The sequence below is a fragment of the Squalius cephalus genome, assembly GCF_949319135.1.
Source record: "Squalius cephalus genome assembly, chromosome: 11".
NCBI classification, from domain to species: domain Eukaryota; kingdom Metazoa; phylum Chordata; class Actinopteri; order Cypriniformes; family Leuciscidae; genus Squalius; species Squalius cephalus.
Window position 1 is genome coordinate 38,135,724 of NC_137132.1, and position 15,116 is coordinate 38,150,839.

The following is a 15,116-nucleotide window of genomic DNA, read 5'->3' on the forward strand; positions in this document are numbered from 1 at the left end:
CAGCCTGGTTTTCCATGATATGATCCCTGGATGATATCCATTTGGGAATAGTTTGATTTGTAAAAGGCATTTACAGTCTCAAGGTGTGATTTTAATTGATGTAACCAGCATAGATTCTCCGTCTTTGAGCATCATTCACTCATGTTTAAAACCGACAGAGGCTGAACATGTGCAGCACCTGAGACCTGATCCAGTTTTGTGTTTGCACTAAATGATCCTGGCAGACACTGAATCCACCCGATGTCTCAGAGCAATGGAGCCTGAATTTAAAGGATATCCAATGGATATATCCAATGTATTTGAATTGACAAAACAAAAACAAAAAACTTTTGTGAAGTAAGTAAAACTGTAAGTAAGTAAAACGGCCCATGCAAAAAACAAACAAAATATAATGAGTTGAGATTTTTTTACAGGTTGCTGGTGGCCAGAGGTTTTTGTGCACACGTCAGCAGAGAAGAGAAGTCCTTGTGAGGGACATTAATGTCTTTGATTAACGGCTATGAGGGCACATGATTTAAAAAAGAAGAATGAAATGAAATGCACAGTTAAATTATTTATAATTGTCACGATCTGTGTGTTTAGTGTCTGTTGTGAATCATCAGAGTCAGAGAGATCCATTTGCAGCGTGATTTATTAATCAGAGTAATCAAACAGGCAATGGTCAGAACCGTCAGATACAGCAGAGAAGGCAGGGCAAAATCGTAGTACAATACCAGGCAGAAGATCAGGGCAGGCAGCAAACAATCAGAGTCAGAGATCAAAGCAGAGGTAATGTAGGCAGGCGGCAGACAAACAGAGAAATCCAGAAACGGGCAGGGTCAAAGAACAATCAGGCAGATGCAGGAATAAACGCTCAGTAATGTTCACAATAGCAAAACAAGACTTCACAGTGAGTGTGAGAGTGTGTGTGACATAAATAGTCCATAGAATGAGGATCAGGCGTGACTGTAATCAGTAACAGTACAGGTGTATGATGTAATCAGTCCAGGGAGATGCATGATGGGAAATGTAGTGAAAAGTCAATATTCAGGCGAAGGTGCTCTCTGATGGCTGGAGAGGGAGGCTACGGAGTCTGTGTTTGTGACAGTTTCGCTTTCATGGACTTTTATTTTGCATTCGTCAGTCACCTGTTTTTCTATGTTTTCTATGTTTCCATTGTTTCTAGTTTCCCACCAATCGTTAGTTGTCATGGACACTCATTAATCATCACAGCTGTTTGTCATTGTCTCATCACCACCGTGTATTTAAGTTTCTACTTTTCATTCAGTTGTTTTGTGGCATTGTTTGTGTTTGTGTAGACACTCTGGTATGTCGCCTTCTTGCCTTTGGATTACCTGAGTTTGCTTTTATTAAAGAACCTTTTGTTTGTTGAAATCTGTTTGAACCTTTTTTATCATCTTCAACTGAACTAACTGTGACAGAATACCAGACTGCAAAATGGATTTTGTTGAGGAACAACTCAGATCCCTGCATCAAGGGGACAGGCCGCTGGAGGATTTTGTAGAGGACTTTCTGGAGCTGTGCCATCATGAATATTGGAACGAGCGCACTTTAAATCTGCACTTCTGGAGCGAGCTAAATGACGAACTGCTCCAAATAATGCTTGTGGGGAACAATAATTGCTCATTATTTGAGTACATAGTGTATGTGGCTGGTTCTCCACTCGTTTTTGAGGAGGAAGCCCGCTCTGAACCATCTAAATTCGTCCCAACCCAGCCTGCCCAAAATCCTCCACTGGACCACTCGCAGCCCAACCCAGAGCCAGACCCAACGCTCACGACCACCACGGATATGGAGACAGAGCCCACCGCAGACCGAGAGACCCAACCATTACTCGCCACGAACATCGAGCCTGAGCCTAAGCCCGCAACGGAGCCAGAGCCAGCTGCCAAGTTCGTCCTGGAAGCTAAGCCTGGCTGACCAGGTGTGTGAGCCTGCCGCTAAATCCATACCTGTGGGAATATTGGTGGTGATAGATGAGGAGGAAAGCTTGATCGACTGTGAGTCGGAGGTAATGCTTCCCACCCTTTTCACCCACGAACCTTCTCTGCTGTTGTTCCCTTCATGGAAAAATATATGTTCATTACCTCTGTCTTCATCGTCACCGCTGGTCCCGCCCAGATCAGAATATTCAATGTCTTCATCGTCGCTGGTCCTGCCCAGCCCTAGTTTCATCACCACCATCCCTGTCCATCGCAGAGCCTTCATTCACACTCAGTCTTCATCTTCTGCACACTCCCCCGAAGCCAGCCATTACCTCGTGTCTGCATCCGCTGGCTCCCTTCAGCCCCTCACCATCAGCCCTGTTATGCAGGCCTGATCCACCTTGGAGCTTCCGGTCCCCAGCTTTGCCCTGGTGTGAGGAGCCTCAGGCTCTGCCTCATCCCTCGGAGCTCTCAGTTCCACCTCGGTCCGTCGACCAATCGGCTCCGCCATGGCTCATCGGCTCCACCTGGGACCGACGTCCCTTCGGCTCCACCGGGCTCCCTCACCAGCTCCACCATCGCCATGGACTTCTGGGCTGTCTGCTACACTCCATCCCTCCACCCCTACGGCTCCATCGGACTCCTTCATCCTTCAGGCTCCACCGGGGTCCTCACTCACACCGGCGTCACCTTGGTTCCACCTCGGCCACTCGTCGCCTGTACTCTGCCTTGGTCTCCCTGTCCGTCAGTGTCACCGGGTCTCTCAGTCCATCGGACGTCGCCTGGGCCTCACCATCTCCCTGCGTCACCTCAGTCGGTTGTGCTCAGGGGATAAAGATACAGAATTATAGCTCGAAATAAGAATTGCCATTTTGGTCACACTTCAGATCAGGGGTCCAATTCTCTCTATTAACTAACTATTAACTTTGCCTCAAACTCCTAATTACTGCTTATTAATAGTTAGTAAGGTAGTTGTTAATTTTTGGTATTGGGTGATTAAGGGATGCATACTATGATCATGCAGAATAAGGCGTTAATATGTGCTTTATAAAGACTAATACACATCCTAGTGATATGCATGCTAATAAGTTACTAGTTAATAGTGAGTATTGGACCGTAAACTAAAGTGTTACCGCCATTTTTGCTTTTACTACTGCTGCAGTTACTTTACATGCATGCACACATGCTTGAGTCTATGAAGTCAAAAAACTTTTTCTTAGCAGAAACATCAAGGTCAGCCTTTGCTTGTCTTGTTAGAGCGCATCAGAAGCGCACAAGCTTCAGTTTCGCTTACTGTCAGCTTGTCTTAATGCCACTGAGGTGGAGAAGTCAGAGTTTTTCTGCCGTTCTTATTCTGCTGTCTGTAATAAGCTTGTAGTGATTTCATGCTGATAGCTTCTTCCGTCGAGCTGAACACAGTTGTCAGGGAGTGTCAGTGCAGGTAGGAAGAGTTCGCATCGCTACGGCCCTGCTTAGTATTTACCTGCCATCATAACACATCATAACACCGTGAAATCTGAGCATTTCTTTCAGTTGCAATTCAGTATGTGCACATTCTTTCCGGACAATGAAAACTAAAATACAAAGAGATGGAAAGGAGAGCAGTGCATGCTGGGATTTCTGTTTCAAGGACTTGAGTGCAGAACGTAATGCCATCTGCAGAGACAACTGCCATAACGTTTAAACATCCATAAAACACGGCAAACATTATAGGACAAGATGATAAAAAAAAAATAAAAAAAACATTTCTGAAAGTGTGTATTTGAGATTCTATGTTTTTCAGTAAAAAAATGTCAAGTCTATTTCACAACTGAACTTATTAAACGTAAGTTCGGGAGGGGTACGCCCATCTTATCTTCTAATTATTACCGGGATATTAATCATTTCTTTCAGCATCCCTCCTCTTTACCTTCTCCTGCAAACCAAAACTGATAAGCACGTATGTGAGGATTATGTCAGCACACAAACATATCGTTTTAAAGCAGCTTCACACAAAATGCATGTTTCAGTGTTACAATCAGGAAGTATTCTGTTATCAGTCAGAGATGAGTGTGTCAGTGATATACAGCTATAAGGTAATGCAGGTTATTTGGTTATTAAACATGTATTAATTAAACCCTCATCCTTCCCTCGGGTCATTTTGACCCGGAAATCATATTTTACTTTTTTTTTTTTAAATTGAGTGTTCATCAGAGGGGTGCGGATTTTTGTCGCACTTGAACCACGAATACACACACACACAAAAAAAAACTGAATGGATTCGAGGAGTTTTGTGGTTGAAATTTGAAAAAGTAACAAATCCTTCCTCCGCGGGTCAATTTGACCCCCATAGGAATTAAACCTAAAAATGCTCAAAATAAAAACTAAAAATGGTAAAACTTTACCAAAAAAATATTTTATAATGTCTACATGTGTATCTGAATGCACAGTGAATAAACTGACTTTAGGACCCAGTGGAACAGCTCGTTTTCTCCAAATAGAGCTATAAGGCCATCTAGTGGATAGAGTCATGAAATATCATGTTATATTATTGTTTTTCCACAAGAGGTCGGCAAAGACACCTAATGTAAGATATTTTGAGCTTAATTTAAAGGTTTATGCATGCAATTGTGAGATATTTTGAATTTAAGTTTAAATTTAGAATGAGGAATGTGCTTCAATTACTAAATTACTATTTATTTATTATTTATTGATCAAATCTAGAAATGTAAAGGTAAATAAAAAATAACAAAAAATCTCCAACAAAGATTATCAAAATTAGAAAAAAAAGTATTATCAAAATATAATAATAAAATAAGCTTTCTGAAAAGAAAAGAAAAAAAAAAAGTATAATTTTAGGGCTTCGGGTCATTTTGACCCTTGAGAGAAAGATTTCTTACAAAACGCGAGGTTAATCAGACACAAGGAACATGTTAAACAATGATGAAAGCTTTTGATCACGATGTAAGTTTATATTTGTTTTTCATTATTTTTTATCACCATATGCAGTTCAATTAATTTTGATGACTTGATGAAGGCGGATCTTATACAGTCTTAAAGTCGTCATGAAACAGAAGTTGCAACAGTCTTTTCTTCCCTAGTGTGACATATATTTAATGAGTTATTGTTTGCAGACTCTCAATTAATATGAGGACATACTGTTATATGTCTTTAGCACTTTTCACAAACCTAAGGTCATTTCACAGCGCGGACTCTCTTATGGATTACATAAGAGACATCATTAAGAATGAAAAAAGGCAAAAGAATACAGCAAAAATAGTCTTTTTCAATAACACTTTCAAATTGAAAGTAGGGTAGATGACATTTCAGAGATGCTGGGGAGAGAGAACCACCCAAAACAGACAATATGAACTTGGAAAACATTAATAAATTGGATGCATTGGACCAGAGAAGCCAAGCAGGAGTGTCGGGTGAATCAGCCAAATACTAAACCATGTAGAGTCCTGGTAAACCCTACGTTATGAGGACAACATATCAATATCTGCCTGTGAAAACTGTGATGTGTAGGTTTAGGGGTAGGGGAGAGAATATACAGTGTGTGTGTGTGTGTGTGTGTGTGTGTGTGTGTGTGTGTGTGTGTGTGTGTGTGTGTGTGTGTGTGTGTGTGTGTGTCTTCAGGACAGGTTTGAAAAGCACTGCTCTAGATCACTGTACTCGTCTGAAAGCGCAGAGAATGAGCCCAAAATAGCCACTGTCACAGAAGCTCAAAGCAGACCGCAGGAGTGTGTGAGATCGCGTGACTGTAAATAGTGTAAAAAAAACAAAAAAAACATTATCATGCAAAAAGAAAATGAAGTGATGTTGCTTGGCCAGCAGTGGATGTGCTATTCCTGCCAGTGCTGAGGTCAGTGAGTGCAGTGAGGTTTCTGTGACGTCTGTCCTCTCGTGCCCACAGTCTCTCTGACTGTACAACTGAAGGCCTGCAGACCGAACCACATCAGCTGAGTCTCAAGTCCTGCTGAGACAGAGACAGAGAGAGACAGAGACAGAGAGAGAGAGACAGAGAGAGACACACACACAGAGAGAGAGAGAGAGAGAGAGAGAGAGAGAGAGAGAGAGAGAGAGAGAGAGAGAGAGAGGCGTGGGCTGTGTCTCAAACCGTATTGCACTGACTTTGTTTCCAGTTTCCGTGCATTGTCTCATTTCTGATCTCTATACAAATGTGACATCTAAAACTGCATTCCTTCTTCTGTCGAGCTGCGGTTCTGATCAGGGTACATGGCCCACAATATCATTCAGCACGTTATGAGTGAGATATTAATGCGAATACCCTCAAAGTGAACATGGACATGCTCAGTTTTATGCATGTGGTCTGCGTTTCACTATGAAACTAGTCTTCTGCAGAAGCTCTTGAAACAAAGTCACAATGTAAAGCAAGTATAGCAGATATTCTGGCCAACGCGTCCTTGTTGCACATGTTACATGTAGTTACTATAGTATTAAAGCATAAATGATGCATAATGGCATGCAACTAACCCTCATTCTAACCCTAAGTACACATACAGTATATATATAGTAACACAGTATATATAGTATCTGCCTCAGTTGAGCACATAACTACTGACCATGTTGGGATAAATTAATAATGAATGATTAATAACACATATAGACCCTTTACAGCTGGTAAACATGGTGACGTATTTGTGTGGGCGGGGCTTATCTGGAGGCAGAAAGATCCCTCTGGCGCTAGTTTGCAAGTTTTGTTAGCTTGTTTTTTTAACAATGACTGGAGAAAATCCGATTTTGTCTTAATGTGCAAGGTCACTCACTGTCCAGGACCGCGATTGTTATTTGCAAAAGTTCATTTTAACGGACGGAACCAGATGACCGTACACGCTCAGTCAATGGACGATCTGACAGGATTAACGTTAACGCTACCTCCGGTTGAGTGGCCTGACTTCTACACCTAGCTTGCTACCCGATAGAGAAACCGAGGGTAAAGAGAAATTGAGGGCATATATATATATATATATATATGTAGATGCCTATAACTATGTGCTGAATGGTCATGTAAAGACTTGTGTGGTACGATCCGCAGTTCTGCCTAGCCAGCGCCAAGAAGACGACAATGTAAAGAGTGACACTACGGTGCAATTTTAATGATATGAATATTTTCTAGAAATAAAAATTCCAGATACTCATTTTTCATCGATTCTTGCACCCAACAACACAACAAGATGACATTTAATAATAAAAAAAATAATTTAAGCTCCTTATTATGTAGCCGAATCTGTGCTGGTTTGTATTGGCCGCCTCCAGTTTTCCGTTTGTTTTGCCTCCAGCTAACGCCGTGACGTAACTGTGACGTCGGCGCAAAAGGGGTCTATAGGACACATGACTTCCTTTAGAGGGGATCATTTTTTCATCATGTGTAGCTACTACAGGCGAGTACAGTATGTTTGGACATGATAACAGCAACATTTAAAGGGGTCATGAACTGGATTATTTTATTTGTCGTATTGTCATAATTTAGGCATTTTTCCAACCAACATTTTAGCCTCTGATTTGAACGCTCTGTTTGAAAGGGCGTGTCTGCGGTGAGACTTCAGTGTAAATGTCCACTGCTGTGATTGGCTGTGAGACTTCAGTGTAAACGCCCACTGCTGTGATTGGCTGTGAGACTTCAGTGTAAATGCCCACTGCTGTGATTGGCTGTGAGACTTCAGTGTAAACGCCCACTGCTGTGATTGGCTGTGAGACTTCAGTGTAAACGCCCACTGCTGTGATTGGCTGTGAGACTTCAGTGTAAATGCCCACTGCTGTGATTGGCTATGAGACTTCATTGTAAAGGCCCACTGCTGTGATTGGCTGTGAGACTTCAGTGTAAACGCCCACTGCTGTGATTGGCTGTGAGACTTCAGTGTAAACGCCCACTGCTGTGATTGGCTATGAGACTTCATTGTAAACGCCCACTGCTGTGATTGGCTGTAAGACTTCAGTGTAAACGCCCACTGCTGTGATTGGCTGTGAGACTTCATTGTAAACGCCCACTGCTGTGATTGGCTGTGAGACTTCATTGTAAACGCCCACTGCTGTGATTGGCTGCTGTGAGACTTCAGTGTAAACGCCCACTGCTGTGATTGGCTGTGAGACTTCAGTGTAAACGCCCACTGCTGTGATTGGCTGTGAGACTTCATTGTAAACGGCCACTGCTGTGATTGGCTGTGAGACTTCATTGTAAACGCCCACTGCTGTGATTGGCTGACATGTTTGCATATGAAATAGCTAGCATTAAATGTGGAACTCTCTCTCGAAATCTTTTACTAGGTTTTTACTATTACAGCTATTGAGATTAACGACACGTGAAAAGTGTTGATTATAGTTATATTTAGATCTATTCCCATCACATGAAAGGTTGCAGTGATGAGCATTGAACAGATGACAGACAGTCTGTTGATCACGTGAATGAAGTGTTCTCATCATTGCAACGTAATTTCTGCACTCTCACGAATGCTTTCCAAATACCAATGCAAACACAATGTAAATACAGTAAGAGCTTCGTTGTGCAGCGTAACAGCGTCACTGATAATGGGAGTTTTGGCAAGTGTCCAGATAAACTCGCGCTGTGTGATTGACAGCTTGGGCGATTGGAAAGGGATTGTTCTTTGATGGCTTTCTGTATTGTATAGTAATCACAGTTTAAATAAGATTATTTTCATCCTACTAAGAGAAACGCACTAGCTTGATTTACTGATGCATAAACAGTATTGAACGATTTTGAGAGAAAGATTATCTGTCTGAACTTGAACAATTACACATCAGAAATCACTGATCACAGATCAGGCATTAGAATAAACATGGTTCATTACATGTTTGTGGCGTTGCTGGCAGATCCATATCGTAAAAGTCTGTTTGCAAAGCCTGCGTCGAAATTGCGACTGATTTAACAAATAATCCACAGTGAAATGTACTGAATACAAACAAATAATGCTCAACTGAGACATTCACATTGTTGAAAAAATAAAAACACTTTCCTAGCATCAGGATCGTTTGCAAGGTAATGGTATTATTGATCCTGTGTCGATCTTTTCTCGTTCTCATGTCACTATAGACCAACGCTACTTTTGCGTCATCGAAGGGCAACGCCCCTTTTTGGGGGAAGACAAACGGATTCCCCTGAGAACAGAACTCGCTCTTTATTTATTTATAAATTATATAATAACAATTATCTTTATATTTATAAGTATGAGCGGTATTTAAAGAAGCTACTGGATAGGGAGTTACAGAGGTGTCCCTTTGAAATGGTCGAAAACTGGATTAATGACCCCACGCAGTGGCCAAATATGGACTATTCTGACATCTACCACTATCTCGTGGAATCACCAAGTAAGTAACGTTAGCCTATTTTTTTTTTGTCATTAACACACTCACAGTATGACAAACTAGACGATGAGGCCATGTCAAGAGGAGTCGGTGGTTTACTCGGATCATATTTCACTTGATTTAAGCTATTGACAGTTTTGTTGTCGACTAGCTAAGTTATACTAGTAAGAAACCCTCAAACACTGTAATCAGAACAATCATGTTCAGAACCGGGCTAAAAACATAAATAGTCCGTACCTTAAGTGAGGTAGAGACAATGAAAAGCATGCCCCATACATATTTTGCCGTACACTGTAAACCTTTTTACAACTTTCAAAGTCCTAACACTTTCTAGACACAAGCACAAACCAGCCAAGTCCACTTTGGTCCTAGCCTGCCACTATTTCAACAGTAAAATCAGTTAACAGCCAAGGTGGTAGCGTGCCTAGTGAGAGCTAACGTTAATCACGTAGCTGCTAGCAGCTTCGTCTTTATAGCTAGTCGACAACAAAACTATGTCAATAGCTTAAATCAAGTGAAATATGATCCAAGTAAACCACAACTCCTCTTGACATGGCCTCACCTCATCGTCTAGTTTATCATACTGTGAGTGTGTTAATGACAAAAAAAAAATAGGCTACTTACTTGGTGATTCCACGAGATAGTGGTAGATGTCTGAATAGTCCAAAGAGAGTGCATGTTTGTGCGATTTTTGCTATCAAGAAACTTTGCAGGTCTAGAGCGAGCGAGTTCTGTTCTCAGGGGAATCTGTTTGTTTTCCCCCAAAAAGGGGCGTTACCCTTCGATGACGCAAAAGTAGCGTTGGTCTATTCACTAACGCTCCAGTGGGCGGGGCTAAAGACGCAGTGACAGACATAGGCGTTGATATTCTTCTGCAGAGGCGGTCTGTCGCTGCTCTGTGATGTCAGAAGTCTCTTCTCAGATCCTGTCCTTTTCTAGCCTTGGTTTCAATAAAAGCTTTTTTTGGAATAACAAACAAGTTTGAGTTTTAAAACTTACAGGGTATTTTTATAGTATAACTCACTCTTAACTGTCAAAAGATCAAGGAAATTTTGAATTCTCAGTTCATGACCCCTTTAATAACACATATAGGACACATGACTTCCTTTGGAGGGGATCGTTTTGGGTATTAGGCTAATGCCACATTTGGGTCAGTATAGGCACAGCATGTGTAGCTACTACAGGCGAGTACAGTATCTTTGGACATTACGGAAAAGTGTAAGAGTTTTAGACTGTGAGAACAACATTTGCGCAATTTATTAGTGTGCAGTGTTTTGGAGTGACATACAGCATAGGTCCCTGCACTGATTTTGGGCATCACATTGCATTGTTGGGTAACAGGCGAGTAAGCGAGCATAGAGCGAGTATAGAGCGAGTATAGAGCGTTTATAGAGCGTTTTGTGGCATGCAGCGCTAGCGCGCGCCTTCACTCACTCACTCACGCACGCACGCACACTCGCGCACGCACTCGGAGCGCGTCACAGATGCTGTCTATGTAGGCAGCTCAGTAGGAGTTGAGACAGCTCCTCAGAGGGAGTGTTATCTGTGGTGTCTGGCCGCTGGAGGAGAGGAGAGCCGCCGGGGTGTTGTGTGTGTTCAGCGGAGATCCGCCATGACTTACACCGCGGACGGTCTCCGCTCTCGCGCGTCTGGAGCTGTTACCTCGAGCCTGAGAAACATGTCCTGAGACTGGAGAACAGCCGGCAGAGAACATGACAGTAAGTTCTGTGTGTTAAAGCGACTGGTCTAAAGGGATTCACCTCAGCTCTTTGGTGATTTCACTGAAATATGAAGAAGAATGGTAGAGTTTGAGCTGAGTGGAGTCTATTGCGCTCGCTCCTGTGAGATGTGTCTAATGCTGGTGTTGTGCTTGGATGTTTAATGGGAGGGTGTGAGGACTGTTTTAGAAACATGACATCATTTCAGACTCACTGAGATCGTTTAAACATTTCCTTTGAAATATGAGCAGACGGAGCGCTACTTTAATGCCGATGAGATTTAATGGGCGGTTTGAAGAGCACTGTGTTATTAATATTGATATTACTGTCATTAAATTAAACACACGAACATCTCGCGCTTCGGGTGTGCGTGATATATGGTCGTAATGAATTACATCATTGCATTGACATCATTAGAGAACTGAATGTCTACAGTAAAATGGTATAAATTATACATTTTGTACTGTGTGTGTGTGTGTGTGTGTGTGTGTGTGTGTGTGTGTGTGATACCACAGCTGTTTCTAAGACATTTATGTTCGTGTTCAATCACTTTAAAAAATCACATAATGTAAATAGGAGAATAAAACACAATGAACGGAGAGCGCGCGCTGCATGACGGGCGACGGCATTAGAGAGATTATACATAGAGGCCGGTGTCTCGTGAGATTAAAGCTCTGATCTCGACAAATCACGCGAGGACTCATTATGTCTTCAGTTTCGATGAAAGAGCGTTTATTTTATAAGCAGACTTCATAAAAAGCCTTTAGTTAATCATAAAGCTTCATAATGGCCAGGTTTTGAGATAAATGATGTGTATGATGTATATATATATATATATATATATATATATATCATACACATTTATGTGTGTGTGTGTATATATATATATATATATATATATATATATATATATATATATATATATATATATAAAAATGGTTTATGGTGTTTACATGAAACAGCCATTCTGAAATCAGCCCATAGTATCTACACAGCCATTCACTTCTCCGTCCTTTTTATTTCTCCGTTCATGCACATTCACAGATGTATGGCATGAGATGAGCCGGTGTTATGGCTGCTCAGGGATCAGTGTTCAGCCATGGTGTGTGTATGTATGTTGATTAGAGCACATACTGTATCTCAGGCTAACTTTCCATTCATAACTTCTGTGCTGAAATGCACTAGTTGTGAGTATATTGTATTTTTCATATGTTATGTTGTAGTATATGTGTAATAATAATGCTCCTCATAGCTGTGCATCTGTAGTCCTTCAGCTTCATCATTCCCGTTCTGAAGGAGTTTATTCTTGAGCGTTTGGCACTGAAAGTCAAAGCCCACACATCCGGTACAGGTGAAGGAACACACAGAAAGGCTGGTCAGGAAGTGTGTGTCACTGACCCAGGAGTCCAGCTCAGGAAGGAAGTCCCATGTGGCGTCAGATGTTTTTGTCTGTCCGCCAAACACAGTCCTTACAAAGCTTAAAGACTGTTTCCCTTTGCCAATTCTGAGTGAAACTGGTTTATTTGATTTATTGGCATGACTGTTTATGTACTATACAATAAAATAACAGTAACAGCGCCCCCTAGCTCCAGAAATGATTAAGATTTGGCATGTGTCCTCAGTTACCCTGAAATGGTGCGACCTGGAGATCTGAACCAGTCGAGAGCTGAACTAACACCTTACTGAGAACACAACCTGCCCACAAACAAAGACAGGGCGTTGTGGCCTTATATGATGTTTGTAAATAATATAATATTACATTACCATTTAATAACATATTTTAACAGTAAATTAACTCGGCATGTTATGCCTTTATGAGCTGATGCAGTGGTCTCAGGTTATTTAAATATATAACAAGTAAATTTAGAATTCAATTCACACATGATATTTGTATAATTTGAGATATAAACAGTAATAATAAAGTGGTTTTAGCTGATGTGACACACTGTACATGTGTGTGTTATCTTAATTTAAACATTTGGCAGACACTTTTAATCCAAAGTAAATCAAGATACAAATTTGATCAGTTTTTGCTTTCCCTGGGAATCAAACCCATGACCTTGACCTTTCTAGTGCCATGCTCTACGGTTTGAGTGACAGGAAGGCTTCATTCATTGACTAACTTTATTCAAACTAACTTCATTCATTATAAAGGCAGTGATAGTTTTGTGCTATCAGCCTTGCCAGACTCAGTTTAGGTTATCACAGCCCTCATGTTCCTGATATATTTTTCAGCCAAGATCCGTCCGTGTCTGCAATGGAAACAGATGGAATGACTCCAGATCAGATCAGACTCCTGCACCAATACCTTGTCAGTGGAAAAGGACCAAGACTGTCCTGGTGTTTATGTAGTTAGAAGACACATAATAGAAGTCGTGCCTAATACAATCTCATATCTACCAAACCATCTGATGAATGAAAATGTGTTTGCTAACTTTTTGCCAGGGGTGTCTGATCCGAGTGAAAAATTGACTGAAAATTAAAAAAGGCTGAATCAGGCCCTAGATTCAGAACCGTGTCCCAAATGCCGCTCTACTCCACACTTTTGTGTCGCAGATTGCCGGGTTTGTCTGCTGTGGAGCCAGCCTCAGTACAAATCCTGCAAAAGTGCTCATTCAGGACACATAGCGGCCAAAAAGCTGACAAATAGGACACCCTGCGGTCTGGTAGATTCACGGGCTTTACATACACGGTGGCCATCGCAAAACCACCGCTTAATTTGGGACAGGGCTAATGATTCTAGCCCTTATGATTGCTACGACGTGGGCAAAAAGGCAAATTTAGTGATTATAGCAAGTGTTTCCCAACCCTGTTCCTGGAGGCACACCAACACTACACATTAACTCTTCCCAATCAAACACACCAAATCAACTCATCAGCTCATTAGGCTCCAAGGCCAGAAATAGAGGGGTCAGATAAGGGAGACATGCAAAATGTGCACTGTTGGTGTGCCTCCAGGAACCGGGTCGGGAAACACTGGATTATAGCACCACCGTGAGGCCAATTGTTATACAATTTGGTACACTGCCTCTTGTAGACACTTTGCATCTACATACCAAATTGCATGTTTGCAAATGATTATGATGGTTCTTTTTTGGCATTGATGATTTCTTCAAAAATGTTCTTCACACTAAGAAATTAAAAAATGTTCCTCACACTAAGAAATTAAAAAATGTTCCTCACACTAAGACATTAAAAAATGTTCTTCACACTAAGAAAAACAAAACGATTCTTTTAAGAATTGTTCATTGAAAAGTTCTTTGTGGAATCAAAATGGTTCTTCTATGGCAGGGGTTTCCAAACCTGTCCTGTAGGACCCCCCAGCGGATGGATGGATAAATGGATGGATAAATGGATGGATGGATGGATGGTTCACCATCCATGGATGAGATGCGGGAATTCATACAGCTCGACTGTCACAGTGGATTATGGGTTTTCTCTAGCCGTTGAGTGTACATTGGTCTTTATTGCGGTGCATTGTGGGATTGAATGAGCGCACTCGATAACGTCCACTAAGGTTTCAGACACCACTACAAATGGCTGTCCCCTCAAATAGTGCCCCATTGAAGGGTATAGGGGGTGATTTCAGACACAGCCTCTGTATGTCTCCGTTATCTGACACACACACTTCAGGCTGCGTACGAAAACTTGAGCCTCGGTGCCTTATCAGGCAATGACTTTGTAGGCAGCATTTGCACACGAAGGCGCCTCACGAAACAGTGTTACAGTTTAATGATCTACGGCAAAGTAGAGCGAGCTTTGGCAAGAACTAAGTAAAATTTTAATTACTACAATAGTAATTTCTCACTAGAAATGACATCAGAAGAGGAAAACGTACATTTACACACAAACTGACCCCAACCATGACTTTCAGACGCCATCTTTATTTTTTATCTTAACTGTCACAGAATTGAAAGCACAGGATTGTGGGATATCAAAGGTAGCAAAGGATATATCTATGATGCGTCTAGGAGACAGCAAGTGAAGCTAACATTGCATTCGGACGTGCCTTGATACTGTTCACTTGATGCTCAAGTGGACTAACATAGTGAATAGTGAATGAGGGTTTAGGGCACGATTTCTGATTCAGCCGTAGAAAATTTGCAGTGTTGTGGGTCCTCCAGGACAGGTTTGAAAAACCCCTCTTCTA

At 41.6% G+C, this 15,116-nt stretch overlaps 1 protein-coding gene across 2 annotated transcripts in view; it reads left to right on the forward strand.

Annotated features, from left to right (window-relative positions):
* Nucleotides 1-15,116, forward strand: part of schip1 (schwannomin interacting protein 1) — a 245,212-nt gene that overhangs the window by 193,572 nt on the left and 36,524 nt on the right. Inside the window, exon 1 of one of the 2 annotated variants that reach the window (XM_079885696.1) lies at nucleotides 10,361-10,966. The exons of the other annotated variant lie outside the window; for it this stretch is intronic. Coding sequence (XP_079741822.1) covers nucleotides 10,961-10,966 — 6 coding nt within the window. The 5' untranslated portion in view covers nucleotides 10,361-10,960. Of the gene's footprint in view, nucleotides 1-10,360; nucleotides 10,967-15,116 lie in introns of those variants that run through there. 2 annotated transcript variants of the gene reach the window in all.